The sequence below is a fragment of the Leptinotarsa decemlineata genome, unplaced genomic scaffold, assembly GCF_025532065.1.
Source record: "Leptinotarsa decemlineata unplaced genomic scaffold, Ldec_3_MD MMD2_tig00000576_RagTag_RagTag, whole genome shotgun sequence".
NCBI classification, from domain to species: Eukaryota; Metazoa; Arthropoda; class Insecta; order Coleoptera; family Chrysomelidae; genus Leptinotarsa; species Leptinotarsa decemlineata.
In genome coordinates this window covers 8,322,804-8,346,276 of record NW_027412551.1, presented here as the reverse complement: position 1 = coordinate 8,346,276, position 23,473 = coordinate 8,322,804, and the positions used below count along the sequence as shown (strand labels likewise).

General features: G+C 35.5%; 2 protein-coding genes across 6 annotated transcripts in view; both read left to right on the top strand.

Moving 5' to 3' along the window:
• Positions 1–892: 892 nt before the first annotated feature.
• Positions 893–23,473, top strand: part of LOC111511485 (uncharacterized) — a 147,192-nt gene continuing 124,611 nt past the window's right edge. For all 3 annotated transcript variants that reach the window (XM_074174354.1, XM_074174350.1, XM_074174344.1), the window contains exon 1: positions 893–1,002. The gene's annotated coding sequence lies outside the window, so the exon portion shown is untranslated. The remainder of the gene's footprint in view (positions 1,003–23,473) is intronic.
• Positions 912–17,357, top strand: LOC141479864 (26S proteasome non-ATPase regulatory subunit 9). Of its 3 annotated transcripts, XM_074174360.1 has the most exons (4): positions 937–958; positions 1,157–1,266; positions 1,997–2,057; positions 16,691–17,357. In XM_074174360.1, the coding sequence occupies exons 2-4, from the start codon at positions 1,166–1,168 to the stop codon at positions 17,297–17,299; spliced, it is 771 nt and encodes a 256-aa protein (XP_074030461.1). In that variant the 5' UTR covers positions 937–958; positions 1,157–1,165; the 3' UTR covers positions 17,300–17,357. The 3 variants fall into 3 exon arrangements, 2 of the variants coding, with proteins under 2 accessions (XP_074030462.1, XP_074030461.1); XM_074174361.1 differs by lacking the exon at positions 1,157–1,266 and having other exon boundaries at positions 912–958; XR_012465260.1 differs by lacking the exons at positions 1,997–2,057; positions 16,691–17,357 and adding an exon at positions 1,301–1,990 and having other exon boundaries at positions 935–1,058.

Below are 23,473 nucleotides of genomic sequence, written 5' to 3'. Positions count from 1 at the left end.
TTTATTTAATTGTGTGCTTGTCTGACATATAACAGTAAATCAATGCATAATAATTTTGTTTACATAACATCAATCTCACCTTTTCAAAACCACAGAATTAGTTTTCCTACTCCTGGTTTAAACGCATCGTAGCTCAATGGAAAAGGTAACAAAAATGAACTAATACGTCATGATCATGGTATATATAGGCTTAACGGCCATTGTCTAGGTTACTTACCGTTTTCTTATGCCGCATCGCCTTTATTGATAATGTATTCCGTGTTAGGAATCACACGTTAAAAGGTAAGACCTCGTTAGTCCTTAGCTCGCACAAATTTCTCAACTTCTGAGAGTTGTCGTTCGTATGAGGGCGACAGCTGATTAACGGAAAAACGTATTTCAAAATGATTTTTTTATTCCGCAGTTGCAGACGAAACGTCAGATCCAAGAGACGTCTACAAGCTATATTCATTCAATATCTGTTCTTTATCGCAAAAAAACACAAAACAACTTATATATTGAGATTCATTTAAGTATTCAAAATTTAATAAGGTATGTTACTTTTTTTCAAATGAATGTGTGATCTTGTCTTTTATTGTACCTACCTATTATTTTTGTAAAAAATATTTTTTTTATTTTCGAAAACAATCTCTAACAATATACAATATCTGAACCAGATATACAGGTTTATTTATGCATTGTAGATGTGAGGTCTTATGAAATATACATAATACATGTCACTTCCCTGGTCACAGAAAATCGGAACTCCCTGGTATTGTATGTTAAACAGCGCAGTCACACCCGGAGATAAAGGTGGCTATGCTTGATCCTGCGATGACCTTTCCTAGTTCTATGTGTTGACGTGAATGACAATTGGCAAGTGAATTGGCAGATTACAGATAGCGGTAAGAGAAGTAAGTAAAAACAGTAAACAGTTTTTTCGGTTTCGCGTTATGATTTCGAGGTTTTTAAATTCCAAGTCAGTGACGTGATTTTTCTCTAACATTTATATTTTGAAAAACCGTAAGCCTTTCAGTAAAATTCTCACTAATTTTCTTACATCTCGAATGAATCGATTAGTAAGAATTTTGCAACTCACATTTAAACATTTCTTGAAAAATTGATCAGCAAGCTGATGCTCAGTGCTCAAGAATTGAATGATTGCTTCTTTTTCTAGTAATATCGAATGTCAAGCGGGATGGCTCGTAACGTAGATAATGTGTTCCTATTAGAACAGCAACAACCTTATAATAATACCTATTTTGGTAAACTATTGTGGCAAAATAGGTATAATTTACTCCAAGATATTCATGTTTTGTAGAAATATTTGTTTTAGAGAGCTCAGTGTGTTGAATTAGGTAACGAAAAGAATACGTATCATATCTCGCAAGGAGTTCCACAAGAAAAGGTCTTGTTCTTATATCAACATTTGAGATGGAATGAACACAATTCATCTATTGTGAAAAGACTTGGACACCTACAAATCACTCAAAATCAGGATTCACTGTCTCAGTTTAATGTATACTAACCTTTCTTTGGTCTGCTTGAATTATTCAAAAAACTCCAGAAATTCAGAGAATTAGAAAAATTTCAAAAATTGAGAACAATTTTTCAGTTTGGACCCAAGTTATATAATGAAATTCTCTAGAATAAAGCAAACACCACAAATTTGTTGAAATAAACAGATTTTTTGGTCAATTTTTTGATGTTATCATGTACACAATTAAATTGATATGTTGGACAATGTACAGTAAACTGAAAGTGAATACTTAGTATGAATAGATCACAAAACAAGCCATTCTGTGCTTAGGCAACTATTTCTACTCCAAAATGTAATAATGTGAAAGAGTCAATGTTTTGATGATGAATAAATACATTGGAAATGAAATAAAGAATTCAGAGGCCAATATTGAGCCCTGTGATATAGGATAACCGCTACTTGAGATCGGTTTTCCAAATATTTGGCAATGCAGTTATATGTTATTTCTCTACATCATATACATTATAAATTTTCCAGAAGTAATCCATGGTTAGCTGTATTGAAAGGCCTGGAGAAGTCAAAGGATAGGCCAATTGAGGTGTGCATATTATGTTTCATAAAGATTTTATTACATCGTTGGGTAATTGAAGTAGTCTGCTGGCTTTCAGGAATAACCTTGTAATGTTCAAAAAATGTAATCAGTCTCGGACAGTAGCTTCATACAATGATTTCTGAAAACTGAAGTTCTGTAATTGTAATTTATCTTTTAGATATGGTAGGGTTAAGATATTAAGTTGCTGATTTGAGTTTCATATCGTTAATAGAGGGAGGGTTTCAGTGAGAAATCGTTAATGAGATTTTATTTTATTTTATTGCCACACAGTGTGAATTCAAATGATTATCATCATATTTACAATTTTTCAAAGAAATCTACAGACAACTTTAAGGTTGAATATTACTGGAGTTTTTTCCCAAAACCAAATCGTTATTTTTACACCTCGGCACGTGTTTCGATCACCAAGTGATCATCTTCAAGAGGAAGAGGAAGTTTTATCTTCCTCTTGAAGTTGATCACTTGGTGATCGAAACACGTGTCGAGGAAGATAAAACTTCCTCTTCCTCTTGAAGATGATCACTTGGTGATCGAAACACGTGTCGAGGTGTAAAAATAACGATTTGGTGTTGGGAAAAAACTCCAGTAATATTCATTACTACACCAAAGGTTCCAAACAGTGCATCATAAAAACTTTAAGGTTGTTGCTGTAATTAGGACATACTGCGAAAAATGAAAAAAGTACTTTGGTTCATAATAATTTCTTCTAGAAGGAGGAGTCGATAAGTTTCACATGTAAGCAAATTATATTTTAAATCATAATTATAAATAATTTTTGCATGTGAAAACCTCCAAGAGCTTTTTTAAAAATTCAAAATTCTTCGGTTTTAGGCCTGTCCTAATTATGACTGTCACTGGTCGTCTCATGGGTATACTCTATATGTCTTCAATGAACTACATATTTATTTCAAATTTCACATTCTTCATCAATATGAAGTTTCAAATGAATAATATCATCTGGCAACAAGTGAGGCTGGGAAGCATTTTCTGGTCCCTATAATTTACTAACTGATAATAAGGTGGTGATCCTCTATTGAATACCATGCTCATGAAACGTTGCTTATAGACATTCTATCTTTGTGGTTTTATTTGCAAAATTAGTATATACTTATCACCTAGTAGCGTTCAAAAAGTTAATGACGTCGGTATTAACTAATAAATTGTTAAAGATTATATTGTGAGAGATGACATTTTGAGTAATTCAATCTGATGAATCTATTGAAAACACTTTCCAAATACCAGAACAAAATACGGTTTCTCTACGCGCGTTTGGCTAACCAAGTTAGCGTCCTTAGGTGTTGGAAAAGTGTTTTCAATAGATTAATTTTACGCCAGGGGTTCCAGTACAAACTATCAAGTCAATCAGATGATTTATCATCTCCTGATGATGGTTACCGAAACGCGCGTCGAGACAGCATTTTTGTTCTGGTGAGGAAAAAGTGTTTTTGATAGAATAATTTAGAATAGACTCAAGTAATGGTTTATGCTTCTGAAAATTGAGAAAAATTTCATCAATAATCATAATTTCTCATAACTTTATTTTCAAAAGTAACACCTCTCTAACAATCCAACAAATCAATTAGTTTATTGTTAATGAATATAATATAATAATAATAATATAATAATTTATTAGTCTCAAGAAACACACAGTACAATTTCTAAAATAGGTTTGAGAGGATAAGACTGTAGATAAATTAGATTTTCAAAAAAATACAAGTTAACAAGATAGGATTCCAATCTTATAAAAATTGTCCAAAATGTAGAGCCATGAGCTTTCACAAAAAATAAATCACATAGCTAACATATTATATATATTCAAAGTTGAGGAAAAGTTCGGGAGGTGACCACAAAAGTGTCTCTTTTTTCTTGAATAACTTTTCGAAAAATTGATCAATTTCATATAAAGGATGTTTGGTTAATATTTTCTTCAATAAGTTTTTGAATCTTCTAAGTGGCAAATTACGAAGTTCGACAGATGAGGCATTGTATAGCTTAATTCCTATATTATCTGTTCTTTTCAACCTAATATCTGTAGGAACAAGGTTCGATTTATTTCTTGGATCATGTTGATGTATATCCTTGTGAGCAACTTTATTGTTGCTGAACAAGAAGCAGATTTTCATAGACAATTACCGTATATAGGGTTATTATTTTAAGTTTTACAATATTGGTCGACACTTTTCATCATAATTGGCAGAAATTATGCTTCTCACTGCAGATTTTTGAATGACAAATATTCTATTAAAATGTACCTTTGATGCATTATTTCAATTGATTATACTATACCTAAGGACTGAATGAAAAAGTGAATGATATGTTGCAAGTACCGCACTTTGATTTACTATTTTTTTAATTCTTCCGATAGCAAAAACTGTCTTACTAAGTTTATTACACATGCTATTTATATGGTCTATCCATTTCAGGCTGGAATCTATTTGTACTCCCAGAAATTTGGTAGAATTTTTGTTATCTCGATTTAAGCAAATTGTTTCAAAAGTTAGAGTTTCTGTTTTTTGTTCATTGAGAATCAAGTCATTTGGTGTGAACCATGATCGAGCTTTCTCTGTGTCAGTATGGATCATATGAGGATCATCTATTTTATATATTTTTTTGCCCAAGGTTGCATCATCTGCATACAATATAGTTTATATGTCTGACGAGTTCATCACGTGAGGCAGGTCGTTGATATAGATTAGGAAGAGAAGTAGCCCCAATATTGACCCTTGTGGCACTCCTCTTAATATTATTTCGTTAAGGTATGACTTCATCATGTCAAGGCAGACACCTCTCACTCCGTAGAAATCTAATTTGGCCAATAAAATCAAGTTATTTACAGAATCGAATGCTAAAGTAAGGTCTGTAAAAACGCTTGCATACTTTTCTTGGTTATCTGATACATGACTCTCAAGCAGAATCAAATGATTACAATTTCAAATTCAAAATTATAATCAGTTGATTTATTTTCATTTGAAACACTGATTGGAGTGTCAATATTAAAATTTTAATAATGATGAGAAGTTGTATGGATTAATGTAGAAGAGTTTCGGAATACTTTTACTAGTGAATTTTCATTCGTACCACAAGTCCTTGAATTGCATTCCCAGTTTGCCCTTTTTGTACATTTTCCTTCAATGTTTTCACAATTTTATATAACATATTTCCATTTCTAGGGCAAGATTTTAATTTTTTTTTATAGTCAAAATCTTCTCGCTAATTAAACCGTAAAGTTTCCCTCACACGAATGCGAAAATAATCGCGGCGGAAAAAATCGCTCCCGTCTATTCCTGGAGAGAGAGGCTAGATGGACTGCATACAGACTTGTCTACATTCCCAATGGGGAATGTTCCTCAATTTGGGTTATTACAGCAAATGCAAGTTTGAGCAAAATAAAGTTGAGTTTAATTCATGAGTTTTTCAAATTCACTTCGAAAAGTATTCAAATTGATGTTTCAAATGTTGGATTTTAATTTTTAAAGGGATTTGTTTCTAATTCACATATTGGCAACAGCGCCTAGAATGTTAGATCGGAGTTCAGGTTACCTAGATATTCTACTTTAAAAAAGGAAAATTATCTTTATAAATCAACAATTAAGGCAAAATATAAATTATAGTTCAATACCACCTCCACAAGCCACATAAACAACAGTTGTTTTGTTATTTATTTATATAGAAGAAGATAGGTTAGGTGTACAAAATGTCATATGTCACAGAATGTCTTGGAACTCGGAACGTAAGTAAACAGAACAGCATGACTGAAATATGTCATCTTTGTTTGTCTCATACAGGTTAGGTTAGGTTTATTAGCTATAACCGATGTTGCCAAATGTTGAAATAGAAACGAATCCTTTTAAATGTTGAATGCATTATTTCATTCCTCTTTTTTAAGTATTTAAATAATTTTTTAAAGAAAAAGGTTGAAATGATAAGTTTAAAATGCGTTGTTTTAGAGCTCTTTTATGAAAACTACTTGATTTTCGTCAAGAGGAACATTCCCCATTTCACAAATCGATTTAATGCAGAGTGTAACAGACTGTTGGTTTACATTGAAAGTCACAGCATTCTGGAAATAACATCTGACTCTATACCTCCAACTGTCAACTACAAACTGCTTTATAAAATACTATTCCCGAGTAGAGAGGACTGGATCCTCCGGGAGAAATGAATATTAAGAGCAGATAGTTGTTGGTTCACAGATGGATTAAAAACACCTTTCGGTTCCGGTGCAGGTGTTTTTAGTCGCAGACCCAGGACAAAGATATCTACTTGCCTAGGAACTTATGCGACTGTATTTCAAGCGGAAATGCACGCTATTGAATTGTGTGCGGAGAGATTGGATAAATCTAACGTCACACACAAGTCAATAAAAATATTCTCGGACAGTCAAGCGGCGTTGGTAGCTCTTGGCTCCTACCGAGCAACGTCTAAATTGATAGCAAATTGTCTCTGGTCATACTGGCCATACTGGCCTGGAAGGCAACGAAGCTGCTGATTTCCTTGCAAAGGAGGGTGATGGTGAACACCTGGATGGCAAGAAGATTTATGGACTTCTGGCAGAATCTTCCAGGATTGGCTCACTCCAAAGCGTTTATTCACCCTTCGAAGGTTGATACCAAACAGATGTTGGACTACAGTAGGGATGAACTACGATGTCTAACAGGCCTTCTTACAGGTCACTGTCATTTGAATCATATGCAGAGACTTGGACTGTCGGAAGACAGTGTGTGTCGCCTCTGTTTGGAAAATGATGAAACAGCAGAGCATATACTTTGTGCCTGCCCCGCTGGGGACCGAATCAGGTTCTTAGAGTACGGCAGAGCCGTACTCTTACCATCTGACCTGATAGACCACTCACCATACAAACTAATCGGCTTCGTTAAGAAGCTGGGTTTATTTGGCCGAGTGTGAATAGGTGTGAGCCACAATAAACTCTTGCGGGTTGCGGTGGAGGGTCGAATAGACCCACTTACTTCAGACCTAACTTAACCCCTCTATTCCTACACCAACGCGAAACATTCTTGCGGATTTTCATAGTTCTGTAACACCTCAGTTATGAACGTGACGTACGATAAAAAAGAGACACTTCTGTTGTTAGCTTTATTAGAAGAACAAGAAAAAAAAGTAAATACCATTTTTCTAAATAGTTTGGCACCTCTTACTTTTTAATCCTGACGAATTACAGGAATTCGCAGGGGAACGCCAACCTGAATTTAACATATAATGGCGAATCGTGACTGGAATTGCCTTCATTCAAATAAAATATTAGAAAAACATATATTTTTTTTTATGGGTGTCATCGGCATCGACTGCATTGGTGATTAGCCTCGTGTCCTAGGTATGCGATGTTAATAACTCTCCGAGCCACCTAGCATCAAGGCTATTCGCAGTCCGTCAGCCCTGTAACGTTGCAGAATCATCCCATCTTCAACTAGATAAATTCTCTATTTCTCTCTAGAAAAATATCTGGTCGATATGAGAAGATATTTAAAAACTAATCCTATAATGTTGAAAAATAAATCTACTACTTGAAGTATTCGTATTAACACTGTCAGGCCCTTTACGAACAGTTTATGAGGGGTGCAAGGGTCAGGCGAGGGTAAGGGAAAAGGTGGAGCTTGCAGGTAGCCAACATATGATCGTGAAAAAAATATCAGCACAGAAGCAACTCGACAGTGGTGGTACGTAAATACGTTGTAATCGTGTGTTTCTAGGTTTGCGGTTGGATTATTGCTGTTTTATTTCGGTTTAGTTCAGTTTGTAAAGTATAAGTTGTGCTTAGTGTATATTAAAAGACAAATAGAAGTTTGTTGGACAATATAAATATGGAAAGCAAACGTAGTTGGAGAGACGTTGGTCCTAAAAAAAGAATGAGTTTGAGTATAAGGCGCATTAGTACAAAAACAAGAATCGCTAGGCTATCCAAATACAAGTAAGTAAAAATTTAAGATTTTCAAAAAAAACTTTTTCTACTCACAAAATATCATTCATGTCTTACATAAATATTAAAATCCCCAGATTCCAATTTTGAATAAATCGGGCGATAATCACAAAACTCGTCCACCATTCTGGAGCCGCCATGTTGAATTTCCCAATTTTGACATGAGAATCATAATCTCCGACCCCAAAATCCCCTAGATACCAAATTTGATTCGAATCGGACAAAACTCGTTTGCCATATGAAGCCGCCATTTTGTTTTTTCTGTAAACAAGAATTTCATAATGCATTGTCACCGGGATTATGTATACCTGCAAAATTTCAAATCAATCGGATGATTGCAACTGGGTCAATTGTTGGTTAGTTTGTTACCTGCAAGTGAACCTAATCTTACAAGATTGTGAATAATAAAAGCTTGTGAAAATACACGTTATGCGCTCTTACCCGTGATTATTATTTTGACCACTACCTGTCAAATATCCAGTCCTAAATATTTATTCCGAATAATTTCCGAATACTCCATTTACATTTTATTCATTAGATATTAAAATATGTATTCGCGCGCCGCTGTTCTGGGGGCATGACTACTACCACAAACTTTCTTTGATTATTCTATCGGGTCTGAATTCAGTCAATTAGCGATGATCTGACGTGTATAATTTGCCTAACTAGTGGCGTTTGTATAAATTTAATTTTGCAAAATATGACCATATAATTTTTTTTTAAACTGAGTGTCTTTATTGTGAGCTACATAGGCATTGTAAGGTTCGGACGAAGACATATTTGAATTTGTGGTAAGCATTATCTTGTGCAGAAGTTCAATAAAACTCCTTCAAACAAGGCATTTCACAAAATAATTTTTGGAAAAGTTTTTTTTTTTCTCAAAAAATCTCTTCGTCCCAACCTTTCATGCCCTTTTCTGAATATAATGAAATGAGCAGAAATCCTTTAAACATATATGTCATTACACATTTTGATAAAGCGTCCGAGCCTGTAGGCATACCCGGAAAAACCGGGTATGCTTACAAATCTGATTGGTGGTCTGTTCACAAAATAAGGTGAATGTCCACATTTTGCGGGCTACGTAAAGCAATTTTTTTAATTTTGATACACTCGTCTCGAATATATGTTCACACTTTCAGATGTTTAGTTTGTTGGTGACAGGCATAAAAGTTAGAAGTTTTCTGGGTGTTCGGAGATTTTCTGCTATAGAAAAAATGAATCAATCAAATTTTGTGTGAAAATGGAATTGAGTGCTCGAAAACACTTGAAATGTTGACAGTGGCATACGTTGATTGTACTCTGAGTCAAAAAATGTTTCCCAGAAGGTCGAGAAGATGTGAATGACATCAACAATTACTATACGTGGTAAAATATTGATGCAGAAAATGTGGCGTTCTGGAATTTCCTGGGATAGTTTTTTACCGGAAGAATTGTTCAAGCCTTGGCAAAGATGGTTGAAAGATCTGAGGAAAGTAGCGGACTACAAAATACCAAGATGTTACAGTTTTCTGATCCCCGGAGCAGATAGAATTGAACTCCACACCTTTTGTGATAACAGCGTGGAGGCATTTGCCACAGGATGTTATTTTCGAGTATTGAAAGAGGACAAAATAGAGACTTCCAAAATTGCTGCGAAAACGAGAGTTGCACCTCTAAAGCAGCTTTCAATTCCGAGGTTAGAATTGCAAGCCGCAGTTATGGGGAGCAGACTGGCAGAGACAATTAAATTAGAACTGGAAATAACCATCAATATAATGTATTTTTGGACATACTCTAAATGTGTTCTGGAATGGAAAAGAACAGATGGAAAATCTTTCAAACAATTTGTCGCTCTTCGCATAGGTGAAATTCAGGAGAGAAGCAGAGTTGAAGATTGGCGATGGGTACCCAGCCGACAAAATATAGATAGATAGATAGATAGATAGATAATATATTACCTTTTTGTGCCATTTGTACAATGTATTGGTATTATCCAATTTTCATGTATGGTTCATATACTCATTCAGATCATAAAAACATCTATTCGAAAGAAATTTCTTCAATTCCACCTTGAACTTTTTTGGTGAAAGTTGCATTAGGTGATTTGGCAATAAATTATAGAGGTGAACACCCGCCCATTCTGGGGATTTTTTGTAGTAAGTGTGATTCAGTTTTGATTGATATAAGTGATGATTGTTTCGTGTTCTGTAGGTACTGATATATTTGAGCATTCGATATAAGCTTTGTTTTGTTATTATGAACGAATATAAGTATTTTAAATAGGTAAATGCAAGTGGTAGTCAGAATTTTATTTCTTTTAAAAGTTCCTCTACAAGACTCACCAAAATCTAAGTCGAATATTAATCTTATTATTCTCTTTTGTTGCCTGAAAGCACGCACCCATTCGTTGGCTTGACCCCAAGAGATAATATTGTAGCTAAGTGTAGAGTACACCATGCCAAAGTAAACACTCATGAGTGAATGTCTGTCAAGAGTGTCTTTCAAGGCATGGATAGCATAAAATGATTTATTGAGCTTGCCACAGACTGTGTTAATTTGTTCATTCCATTGAATGTTTGAATCTAAAACAGTTCCTAAAAATAGAGTTTGTTGGCTACATTTAACAGAGTATAACCATCAAATTCCATCACATCCATTGTGTCAACTCGTCTTTTTGTGAACTCCATTATTTTTGTTTTTGAAATGTTCACCAATAGGTGATTAGCCAAACACCATCGGGAGAACTGTTCAATGACATTTCTGATTTTCGAAATTATTTCCTCAGGAGTGCGTCCGCTGACCACAATCGTTGTGTCATCTGCATACATGAATAGCCTTCCCTCCTTTATATAGTTGGGAAGGTCATTCACATAGCAGAAACAACAGGGGTCCAAGAACACTCCCCTGAGGAGTTCCAAGTTCTTTTTCATATTTTTCAGAGGTATAGTCATCAATTTTCACTACCATTTGTCTTTCCCTTGTGAATGACATGAGCCAGTCGTTAATATGACCACGTATTCCAAGAGAATTTCACTTGATTTTTAAAATTTCATAGTTTAGGGTGTCAAAGGCTCGGGATAAGTCAAAGAAAATTCCATATACTAACTTATTGGCATCCATTTGGTCATAAATATATTGTACGAGTTCAGTAGTGGCTGTTTCCGTACTGAGGTCTTCGCGGAAGCCATATTGGCATATTGTCAATGATTTGAATTTAGCCAAGAAGTCATTTATTCGGATACACATGCCTTTTTCAAATATTTTTGAAATTGGATTCAAGATAGAGATACCCCTGTAGTTTTCAATACTTTCTGGATCACTCCTCTTGAATATAGGAATGGTTTTGGAAATTTTTAGGACTGATGGAAATTTTCCACATTCTACAGAGAGGTTCAACAAATCAGCAATATAGGACGCTAGGAATTCTTGGCAGTTTTTTAACAAAGACATTTGAACTTCATCTACGCTAGTGGATTTTTTATTTTTCATTTCCAAGATTATTTTTTTTATTTCTTTCTCATCAAAAGGCTTGAAAAAGAGAGAGAAAGGATTGAAGGAGGAAGTTGTGCAAATATTTTCCTCATCTGACATGTTAACAGTTCTGCCCACTAAGTTTTTTGTGAAGTATTCCGCAAATAGATTAGATATTTTGCTTTCATCAGAGATTTTTTTATCATCAATAGTCAAAGATATACTTTTTGTTGTAATATTATTTTGATGAGTTTTGATTTTTACTAATTCCCAATTTTATAATATTCCGATAGAACTCTCCTTTCTCTTTTTTTATCCTTTTATTAAGTTCATTACGAATAGATTTATACCTGATTTCTACATTCTCGTCGTGCGATAATTTTCTCATCCAGTTCAATTGCCTCAATGAATCCATATCTTTTTGAGACCGTTCACTGAGATTGAATTTCATTCGGTTCTGAATTGTACCCTTACAGGCGGGGTACTTTTTTTGGGGGTGAAATACCTCAAAGCACCCCTAAAAATGATTCCAGAAACTACCGAAAACCACATCTATGTCATTTGACACGGGAAGTTGTAAGGGCTCTTTATTGAATAAGTAGCTGAACTCCGATACCGTGTCAGAGTTCGAAATTCTTTAACAGATTATGCTACCCGATCATCCAAAGAAACCATTTTATGTGATGATTGGCTATTTGATCCTACATTTTTGAAACGACCTGAAGTTTTTTGGTCTACTGAAAATTCAAAAATAACAAAAGATGAAGATGAAAATCTCATGAAAGAGATGAAATCTGTAAATAGATGCTTAGTCATACAAACGTACGAAAATATTCTTCCAGACTTAAATAGATTTTCGAAATGGCTAAGATTTATTCGAGCAACAGCTTGATGTTCAAGATTAATCAATAACTTGAAGAAAATGGGAATATCAGGAGTACTAACAACTAACGAATTGGAAGAAGCAGGTAAAATTTGCGCAAAGAATTCTCAAAGAGTTTGTTTTCCCAGAGATATTCAAAACTTGGTTTGGAAAACCCATCGATAAACAAAGAAATTTGGTTGGTCTCTTTCATACTATGAAAAATGGTTTTATGGAAGGACTAATTTGGGAACTTGTATGCAAGAATCCACGAGGCATCCAGTGATCTTGAGTTCAAAACATCGGTATACTAGCTTGCTGATTCAACATTTTCATAAAAAGTTCAATCACACTGGAGTGGAAACCGTGCTGAATGAACTCCGGCAGAAATTTTGGATTATTAACGGAAGTTAACCACAGCCGCCAATAATGGGTCAACTTCCTGAAGTAAGACTAACGAGAGGGCTCAGATCATTTCAGAATGTTGGCATGGATTATTTCGGTCCCTTCTCCATCAAAATTGTTGGAAGACGAGAGAAACGCTGGGGTGTTTTATTCACCTGCCTAGCAGTGAGGGCAATTCATCTTGAAGTAGCACATACATTGAATAGTGATTCCACCATAATGTTTGTAATCAGAATGTCGGCCAGAAGAGGATGTCCTCGAACAATCTATTGCGACAATGGAACTAATTTGAGAGGCGTATCCAAAGAAATAAAAGAAGCCATGCAGAACATTAACATGCCTTCAATAAAAAATTCAATGTTTTCGAAGGGCATCAACTTCAAATTCCTACCACCTGCTTCCCCACACATGGCAGGAGTATGGTAAAGGTTAATTGGAAGTGTGAAAAGAGTTCTAGGAAAGATTCTTCATGGTCAATCACTGACAGAGGAAACATTATAAATATTTTTTTTTGTAGCAGAGTCCATAGTAAATTGTAGGCCGCTGACTAAAGTTTCCTGCGATCCGTCAGATTTAGAAGCTCTTACTCCCATGCATTTTTTGTTGGGATATTCCAACACAACGCACGAACCTACATTACTTCCAATAAACGCTGATGCTAACGGATTGAGGCGCGATTGTAAAAAATCTCGAATGTTGGTCAACACATTTTGGGACAGATGCGTGAAAGAATATCTTCCACGTTTGATGAAAAGGAGTAAGTGGTCCAACGACAGCAAACCCATCGCAGAGGCTGATATAGTAGTTGTGGTTGACGATTAAGCTCAACGGTGTAAATGGAAATCAGGAAAAGTCATAGGTGTGCATCCAGGTACAAATGGACGAGTTAGGGTGGTATAGTCAAGACAGCGTATTTAGAATGTCGACGGCCAATAACTAATGCTGGGTCCAGACCAAGCAGACGAAAAGTAAACACGATTTTGAGACAAAAACACGACAAAATTGCAACAAAATATTAGGTATTCAGACAAGACAAAACTGAGACAAACTGTCCACACCATAACGACAAATGTGCAACAAAATTTAGTTGATGGGAATTCGTTGTTTAACCATGTGGCGTTTCCACCAGGAGGAAAATTCAAAAAATGAAGAATTATTGCTAGCCGCCAGTTGTTATATCCTTCTTTCCTCTTTATCCAATGTTGGAAAAATGAAACGCAAACGTTTTTGGATGAGACCAAGCTTAAAAAAACGAGGAAGTTATTCCATTAATTATTTGTTAGTTCAGTTACGTGAGGATGATATTGGACTAAGTGATGAGATTCGTTCAAGTTTTAAGAATTTTCTGAGAATGTCCACCGAAGATTTCGAGAATCTGATATGCTTTGTTGGTCCTGCAGTTGCCAAAAGACATACTAACTACAGAAATGCTATAAGTGTAATAGAAAGGTTAGCAATAACTTCAAGATTTCTATCAACAGGCGATTCCTACCACAGCCTCATGTATCTTTCAAAAGTATCAAAGCAGTCCATATCTTTTGTCAGCGCGCATTGTCCACACTGCGCCGACAACTAGTCGAAAAATATGCAGACAAAACGAGACCCTTTGATCTTTACCGACTGGCGACGGGACTTGCAACAGTCTCAGAATTTGGAAACAAAACCCAAATAAGATATACACACATCGGAAAAGTCTAGGGATATTTTTATAACATACTAAATATCATAAAAATAAATGCATGAGGTCGTTTAATTTCGATTAAATTGGTACACTCGACCACCCTGTAGATTTCTATGGGTTGAACAAAGCCTGCAAAAAACGGTAACTAATCTTTTATCAAGTTTTTTACAAACTGTAGGTTTTCGGCTAAAATGAATAATCTGAAAGTGTCGAGTTTGTACATTCTATGCAGTTCTTGCTCAGCAATTAAACTGGAAATATTGTGCTTTAACATGGAACGTCATCACTTACCATTGGCTGAGATGAATAGAGCTGTAGGGCTTCTTCAAGGTGGCATGCGACAAAATGATGTAGCTCTTCGTTTGGGGGTCTCCCAAAGTGTTATCAGTCGATTGTGGCGGCGTTTCCGTGAAACTGGCAGTCCAGCCGAACAACATCCAGATCGAGGACGCGCTACAACTGCAGTTCAAGACCGATTTTTGGTCTTAACCGCAAGAAGACAACTGAGTTGGTTAACGTGTTGCAGCAGGTGCACTAGGTAACCATTGGTCGAGATACTTTCAGAAATCGACTGCATGAAGCAGATTTCCATAACAGAAGGCCACTTAGATGTCCACCTTTGTCGAGAGGCAATCGCGGTAGAAAATTTGAGTGGTGTCAAGAACATCAAAACTGGGATGCAAATGATTGGGCCACAGTTTTGTTTACAAACGAATCCAGATTTGGATTTCATCCAGATTCTCGTCGAGTGGAGACGACCTGGAAATAATGAACGTTTGAGACACGTCCAGGAAGTCCACACATACAGAGGTGGTACAGTAATGCTATGGGGCGGAATCATGATCGGCGGCAGAACCGATCTCGTTTTTCCAAATCGCTCCCTCACAGCTCGACAGTACCTCGACACCATTCTTCTACCTATCGTCCGTTCGTTTGCTGGTGCTGTTGGTGAAAACTTCCACCTAATATACGATAATGCTCGTCCACATGTCGCGCGTCTAGTGACTGACTGGCTCACCAACGAAGAAGTTGATGTATTGCCATGGCTAGCACAATCACCGGACCTGAATCCCATCAAGCATGTGTGGGACATGCTTCAACGAAGAATTACTCCGCATATGGGGAACATTCAAACAACGTTTCAATTGAGAGAGCTTTTAATCGCTGAATGGGCAAATGTACCTCAACAAGACATTGACAATCTCATTTTGTCAATGCACGATAGATGTAGGGCCGTAATAAACCAGCGTGGAGGCCATACTTTGTACTGATTCCAATTTTTTTTGTATTATGATTTTTTTTCGGGGTGCCAAAGAAGAGCCATATTGCTATATGCGCACTCAGAATTTTTGACCATTTAATAAATTTTGTTGTAAGTTACATTCGTTTAATAATCACCCGTCTTTTTTTTTCCTAAAGCGATCTAAAAAAATTATTGCCATTTTTAAAAATATCCCTAGACTTTTCCGATGTGTGTAAATGTTGCAGAAACGTATCGGATTTGTCGCCACTTTGTCTCTAGCGGGGAGAGAAATGTTGATTATTTGATTGGTTTTGAGTTATTTATTTATTTTCTTTATCTTATTACCGTTGAATTTGTTGTTATGGTGTTGTTGAAAAAGAAAAGTTTTTTATGAAAGTTTGACATTGTCAATAAAATAATTGTCCTGACGAAAAGTGGATTTTTTTGGCACGAAAGTTTGATACGAAATAACAAGTGGTATAAAAACATAGAAAGTTTCATGTCTCATTTTTCATGATGATCTTCTAGCACGTAGTTGACGACTACATTCATCAATTTATTATATGATAAAACATTCTCAAATGGAAGATCACTCTTGAACCAGTAACATAAAGACTCAAGCCGAACAACATTTTTCGCATTTTCTTCGTTAATGCGATAAATTTGGAGTAAAATCCATTTAATTTTTGTATTTTTCGAAAAACTCATGTTAGCATTTCAAATTTCCATATCTTCTTAACGAGTGGACCTTTTAACAAAAGCAAAGTAACAAAGGATAGAGACTCGAAATTCGTTTTCAATGAGGCATGACTCGACCACCATTCCCATTTAAAAATCGAGGGATGAAACCACTCTTAGAAGATTGATTCTTCGAAGATTTTTAGGTCAAAACTTGTCCCCCTCACATACTGGATACACGGGTTTTCCCGTGTATTTTCAATGTAATCATAAATTCCCTGTAAGGAAAACCCCATCTTGAACAGCATACATTTCACAGAATCGATTCCTTTCACTGCCGAGCCTACATACATATATTTTTCAGGGCAGAACAATGAGCCACGAGGACATTAGAGGTCAAGTCCTAGACCTGATGAATCAAAAGAACCAGATTGAAAACGAAATAAGGAACCTGACCTCGATACTTGAACAGAATGGCGTTGGAATGAACGATCCTCTTGTAGATTCCGAAGGATTCCCAATCAATTCCATTGATGTATACCAAGTGAGGAACGCAAGACATCGCATCATATGCCTTCAAAACGATCACAAGAATATCATGAATCAAATAGAAAATGGCTTGCACGGTTACTATTCGAACTCGGCTACGACGGGCACGTGCCAGGCGATACCGATGGATACCGACGTTTCGAACGTTGTTTTGAAGACTCCTTTTGCCAAGGTCACTGTTGTGAGCGAAGGGTCACCAGCCGATTATGCTGGGATAAAAGCAAATGACGAAGTCGTTGAATTTGGATCAGTAAATGCTAATAACTTCAAAAGCATCACTGATATCGCTACCGTTGTACAACACTCCGATGGAACGCAGGTTAACGTCAAACTGAAAAGGGGGGATAGGTTTTTGACCGTACAGTTAACTCCGAAAAAATGGAGGGGAAGGGGATTATTAGGATGTAACATTGTGTCACTGTGAATTGTTGTTGTATTTTTTGTTCCAAATAACTGTTTAATAAAGGTTGTGTGAAAACGGAGTTCTTCCTATGAATTTACAGTATTACCTCTGTTTTACGAAATACTAGAAGTCAACCAAATGACTATCAATTATATCAAAATCGTGGAGAAAATTTACATACAGGGTGTTTGTTAATTAAGTATGTACCATAAATTCAACAGACGATTCTTTAGGTAATTTTAAGACGAAATGTTCATATAAACATGGGACCACAAATCCTTCGTTCTCAAGATACAGGGTGTTAAAATAAAAATTAAAAAAAAGTTATTCGTAAATATCTTGAATATCCTTTACCTAATTTTGTTGTAATTTGGGAATGGTATTTATAACATTAAGGAGCTAATTTAGCCCGAACGTGATTCAATTTATTAAGTCCAGTTGCGTCTCGAGCGGGATTTGAACGAATATTTTTGACTTAAAAATGTATGGCACTGACTTTTGTGCAATTTTTATTATTGCTTTGGATGGAGCAATTAGAAATACAACTTTGTTGTCTCTTGATTTTTGTTCGTATCTTGCTTAGTTTTGAAGAAAAAAAAGTCGACCTAATTGCCTGGACCTCACAAGGAATAATATGAGGCATTAAATGTTTCTTTTGGAAATTATTATTTTTACAATTTTTCATTACTAATTATGTAACAATAACAACAAATATTAAATAACATTAATATCTAGACTAACGAATTAAACTAAATTAAGTGTTGGAAATGGCCTCCTTCGGCTTCAATACAAGCGTCTAGTCGCCGCATCATTGAATTTCGCACTCTTCTGAAAATACCATAAATAATAATCAAAGGTTGCCTTGGAAAACGATTGCAGCATTTAATGAACAACTTGACAGTTGTCAACTTTATAAGCTTTTAATTTATATTTGTTATAAAAAGTGTGTTTAGTGGTTATTTTTCGAACCATTTTTGTAAAACATGGTTCAATTTACTAACAGTGAAATGGCAGATATGCATTTTTGTTATGGAATGGCTCACGGAAACTCGAATGCTGCAAGACGCATTTACCATGAAAGATTTCCTCAGCGTGTAGTGCCTAATAGAAGAACTTTTGTACGTCTCCATGCACGACTTTCTGAAACAGGCAGCTTTTAAAGATCGACGGTTGTCATTGGGAGGCCTACAACGGTACGAACAGTTCAAATTGAAGAAGCTGTTTTAAATGAGATTGAAGTAGATCCTCATATCAGTACTCGGAAAATAGCTGAAGAACTGAATATTACCAAAGTCACAGTGTGGCAGATTTTGAGAGCCCAGCAGCTATATCCCTATCACATGCAACGTGTGCAAGTTCTATTGCCTAGATATTTGCCTGTAAGACTAGCTTTTTCTAATTGGTTACGCGGTATAAAATAAGAAGAAATCCAGGTTTCCTAAGTCGAATTTTGTTTACAGATGAAGCTTGTTTTTCTCGCAATTCAATTATTAATTTCCACAACAATCACATTTGGGCCGAAAACAATCCACACGCCTTAATAGAAAATAATTTTCAAGAACAGTTTTCTTTTAATATTTGGGTTGGAATTGTCGGTGACCATCTCATTGGGCCTCACTTCCTTCCACCTAGACTTAATGGAGAAGAATACCGAAGGTTTTTAGAATTTGTTTTACCTGGACTTTTAGAAGAAATTCCAGTCATGGGAAGATTCCGTATGTGGTACATGCACGATGGTGCTCCAACCACACTTTAGTGTAGTGGCACGGCAATTTTTGGATGAAAATTACAATAATCGCTGGATTGGGAGAGCAGGCCCACACCCATGGCCACCTCGCTCGCCCGAAATGAATCCCTTAGATTATTTTCTCTGGGGACACCTTAAAGCGTTCGAATAAAAAACTGCTATTCAAAGTGAAGAGAATTTACGGAATAAAATCATTAATTTATGTGACAATGAAAAATACGCCAGGTATTTTCAGAAGAGTGTGAAATTCAATGATGCGGCGGCTAGACGGTTGTATTGAAGCCCAAGGAGGCCATTTCCAACACTTAATTTAGTTTAATTCGTTAGTCTAGATGTTAATGTTATTTATATTTGTTGTTATTTTTACATAATTAGTAATGAAAAATTGTAAAAATAATAATTTCCAAAAGAAACATTCATTCATTTCATGAAATATGAAATTATGTCAATGTTGTTGATTGACATCTGAAAAATTCGATGTGATACAATGTACTATATTCGAATTTTTTATCCATTTTTGAAGACGGAGGCAGATTTTGGCCTCCGAAACGTAAAAGATAAGTATTATTTCTTAATAATTTTTATGATAAGCAAAATTGGCAAAAGTTACTGATAAATAGAAGATTTTTTTTTGTGAAAAATACTTTGATTTTTACGCAGTAACTTATCGGGGTAAACTAAAAAGTTTGCCCTTCTACACTTATATAAAGTTCTCCATTATAATTTTTATATTTTTCAGATTGTGGAAGGTAACAATTACCCAAAAAAGGTCTATAAAAAACTTGATTTTTTTCCTCCACAAAAAAATGATTTTCGTTGAATATCTTGCAGTGTTTCTTGAAAACAAAGTGTATGTAAAAACTAATAGAAGGAATTGGTGTCAAGTAAAGACAGGAAGAAAATAGCAATGAGACGATAATTACCCCTCATTATTCAGAAACGGTGCACGTGATCACATTTTTATTGTTATGAAGACTAATGATAATTCACTTCGATTTTGCCTAGCAATTGCTCATTATAAATATTCATTAATACGTGTATCTGTCTATCTGGAAAATTCACATACACATTACCATTACATTCAAGGCTATATGCAGTTAGTAACTGTCTGATGAGTTTCCTCACCGGGATAGAAACAAACATTTCAATTGTTTTGTGAAATTAGACAAATTACCCCTGCGCCGACAGTAACCCCACCTTATGGTGTTACATCTCCAACATTTGAGAATATATTATGAAATTTCTGATGATTGTCCCCCTTGTGATTGTTTACGACTACAACGGACCTCACTGTAAATTTAGTTCAGGAGCGAGTCTACAGAGGAGATGGATGTCGAGTTTACGACTCCAACGGACCTCACTGTAAATTTAGTTCAGGAGCGAGTCCACAGAGGAGATGGATGTCAAGTTTACGACTCCAACGGACCTCACTGTAAATTTAGTTCAGGAGCGAGTCTACAGAGGAGATGGATGTCGAGTTTACGACTACAACGGACCTCACTGTAAATTTAGTTCAGGAGCGAGTCTACAGAGGAGATGGATGTCGAGTTTACGACTCCAACGGACCTCACTGTAAATTTAGTTCAGGAGCGAGTCTACAGAGGAGATGGATGTCGAGTTTACGACTCCAACGGACCTCACTGTAAATTTAGTTCAGGAGCGAGTCTACAGAGGAGATGGATGTCGAGTTTACGACGCCAACGGACCTCACTGTAAATTTAGTTCAACCTTTCAGACGAGTTTTGAAAGCATATTAAATTTAGAAGAATGCACACAAATTACAATAAAAATCTTGAATGGTATGGAATTGTGGAAAATATGTTTTTAAATTTCATTATTGTGCAATCCGTCGCGAAGAAATAGAGTAGTTTCTTCCTTGAAGAGGACCAACTGGAAAATGTATATATACAGGGTGTTTATTAAACATGTGAAAAAAAAATTTAACGGACTGTTCCTTGGCCTATTCTAAGAATATTTTGTCCTTTGATGATTTTTGATAGGGCGCTTTGTTTCGAAGATACGGGGCGAAACAGAATTTCGACAATAACAATTTTGGTAATGTTAAAATTATTAACGTAGCCGAAATAAAAGTAAAGCGTACTACACTGGACGTACCAAGTAATAAAATCTACAAACGGCTGCAGACATTCAATTTGAATAGTATGTCTCGTAAGTGATCATTTGTATGTGTCGAATAGGTTGACTTTGTCTATTTGACGTGCATTTTCTGTGTTTAATATTTAAAGTCTTGTTAGTGAACTCTTCTATCAGGAATGGTTATAGTAACACAGATATGACTGACATGCATTTCATTTATGGACTTGCTGATGGCAATTCATTGGAAGCTAGGCGGTTGTACAGTGAACGATTTCCTAATTGCAATGTGCCTAATAGAAAAACATTTCAAAGTATACAACTAAGTAGCACTTGTGCTAACTTCGCCTTTTGTTGTATCAGCAACTAGCTCTGAAATTTATCTAAATATTTGTATGTAACTACAGCTGGGAAACAATAAAGACGATTATTATTATTATACATCAACGACTTTGTGAAACAGGAGCATTGAAGCGAAATGAAGGACCAGGAAAGCCAATAACAGTAAGAACGGTAGAAGTAAAAGATAATGTGCTGGCCATGATAGAAGATCCAGGTACTTCTACTCGAAAAATTACAAATACTTTAAATATATTCGCTTATTCGCTTATTCTTTTTACTGATGAAGCTACTTTATCAAGAAATGCCATAAAGAATTTCCACAATAACCATGTTTGGGTTAAAGAAAATTCATATGAGGTGCTTAAAGATCGCTTTCAACAATAGTTCTCGTTAAACTTTTGGGTGGGAATTTTAGGTGACTTCCTACTTCCTACCTTACGGCGAGGTATACCGCAACTTTTTGGAACAAACGCTACCTCAGTTTCTGGAGGATGTGCCATTGGTTACAAGAAATGCAATGTGGTTTATGCACGAAGGTGCACCAGCGCATTTTAGCATATTGGCTCAAGAGTTTTCAACAGTAACATATGGAGATCGCTGGATTGGTCGAGGTGGACCTTACTTATGGCCTGCTCGATCACCGGACTTAAACCCCCTGGATTATTTTCTAGAATTTCTTTAAAATACTCCAAAGAAGAGTCCCTTAAATGTTTTCCGCATGTTTAATGAACACCCTATGTAATGCTGTTTGAATTATTTAAATTAGACAATCGTTTGGGTGTATTCTTTGAGTTTTCTCGCTTTTTCGTACGGTTTTTTGTGACATTCTTTGGAATTGTAACCATTGAATTTCAACTAACTCTTTTTTGAATGTATTGCAACTAGTTACTACCATTGCTGAGGTTGAAGAAGACAATATTAACCTGAACTAACGTTAGCTTTGTACTGACTCAACTTATTATTTTATTTATAGACAAAATTTATAAAATTTAGTGAATAATTGGACTTTTCAACGGTTTATATTATATAAGTAACTTATTGGTGTAAAATTTTCAATTTGTCCTTTATCACAGAGATTCACTGCGGTTCTATATTTTATTTTTCAGAATATACAATGTTAAAAACTCAGAAAATATTCAAGGAACAATTGACTTCTTATTTAATGTACCCAATATTGATAGTTTAAACTGTTTAAACACATTTACTTATCTCCCGAAGCAAAAAGTGATCAAATAAGTAGTTTCAATAAATTTCAGGTAAACTATTTTCTGCTATAGCGATTTTTTAGTCGGGACGATTAAAAATTGCAACCTAATTCAATATTTAGTTTTAGGTCGTTGTAATAAAAAAGGGCAAATAATAGTTTGTCAAGCGCGAAATAAACTCGAAGGAGGCAATAGAAAAAGACAGTGATTCAAACGAAATGTCGTGTTTTGTTTGTGGTGAAAGCGGGAATATTAAATTATTTAGACCGCAAACCTTACAAAAATGTACTCTGGCTTTACAAATTCGAAAAAAGTGTCAATTCAAATATAAACATTGTGAAGTGCCCGATGAAATTGATGAAACCGTTGGTTACCACAGCAGCTGCTATAGTAATTTCACTGCTTTGCCAAAACATCGATTGTTAGAGAAATTGATCAAGTAAGTACCTACAATAGACTTTTTATCGTTAGTTAAAGTCGTTCAATGTGAGACAATATCATTGGGAATCGGTTATCTTGGATGTATTTTTCCAAAGGATTAGGTCAGGTTAGGTCAAAAGTGAGTGGGCTTATTCGATCCTCTACCGCAATCCGCAAGGGTTTATTGTGCCTCTCACGCAAAATAGTAACTTTCAGACACAAACTGGAAGAGAAGCCCTCTTGAAGCAGCTACTTCGATATAAACATTGAAATTGATTGCTTTCTTTGGAAGATTCACACATTTTTTGTATAAAGATGGAGAACTAAAAAGCCGAAATCTTTCCCAAAAATTGTGCTGTCCTGAAAATATACCCCTTTTCAATTCAA

Bases quoted from the DNA above. Each gene is read 5' to 3' on its own strand.
- LOC141479864 (XM_074174360.1), top strand. From the start codon at position 1,166: ATGTCAAGCGGGATGGCTCGTAACGTAGATAATGTGTTCCTATTAGAA. The intron at 1,267-1,996 runs GTATAATTTACT...TAAATTTTCCAG, and splicing joins AAACTATTGTGGCAAAATAG to AAGTAATCCATGGTTAGCTG. The intron at 2,058-16,690 runs GTGTGCATATTA...TATATTTTTCAG, and splicing joins CAAAGGATAGGCCAATTGAG to GGCAGAACAATGAGCCACGA.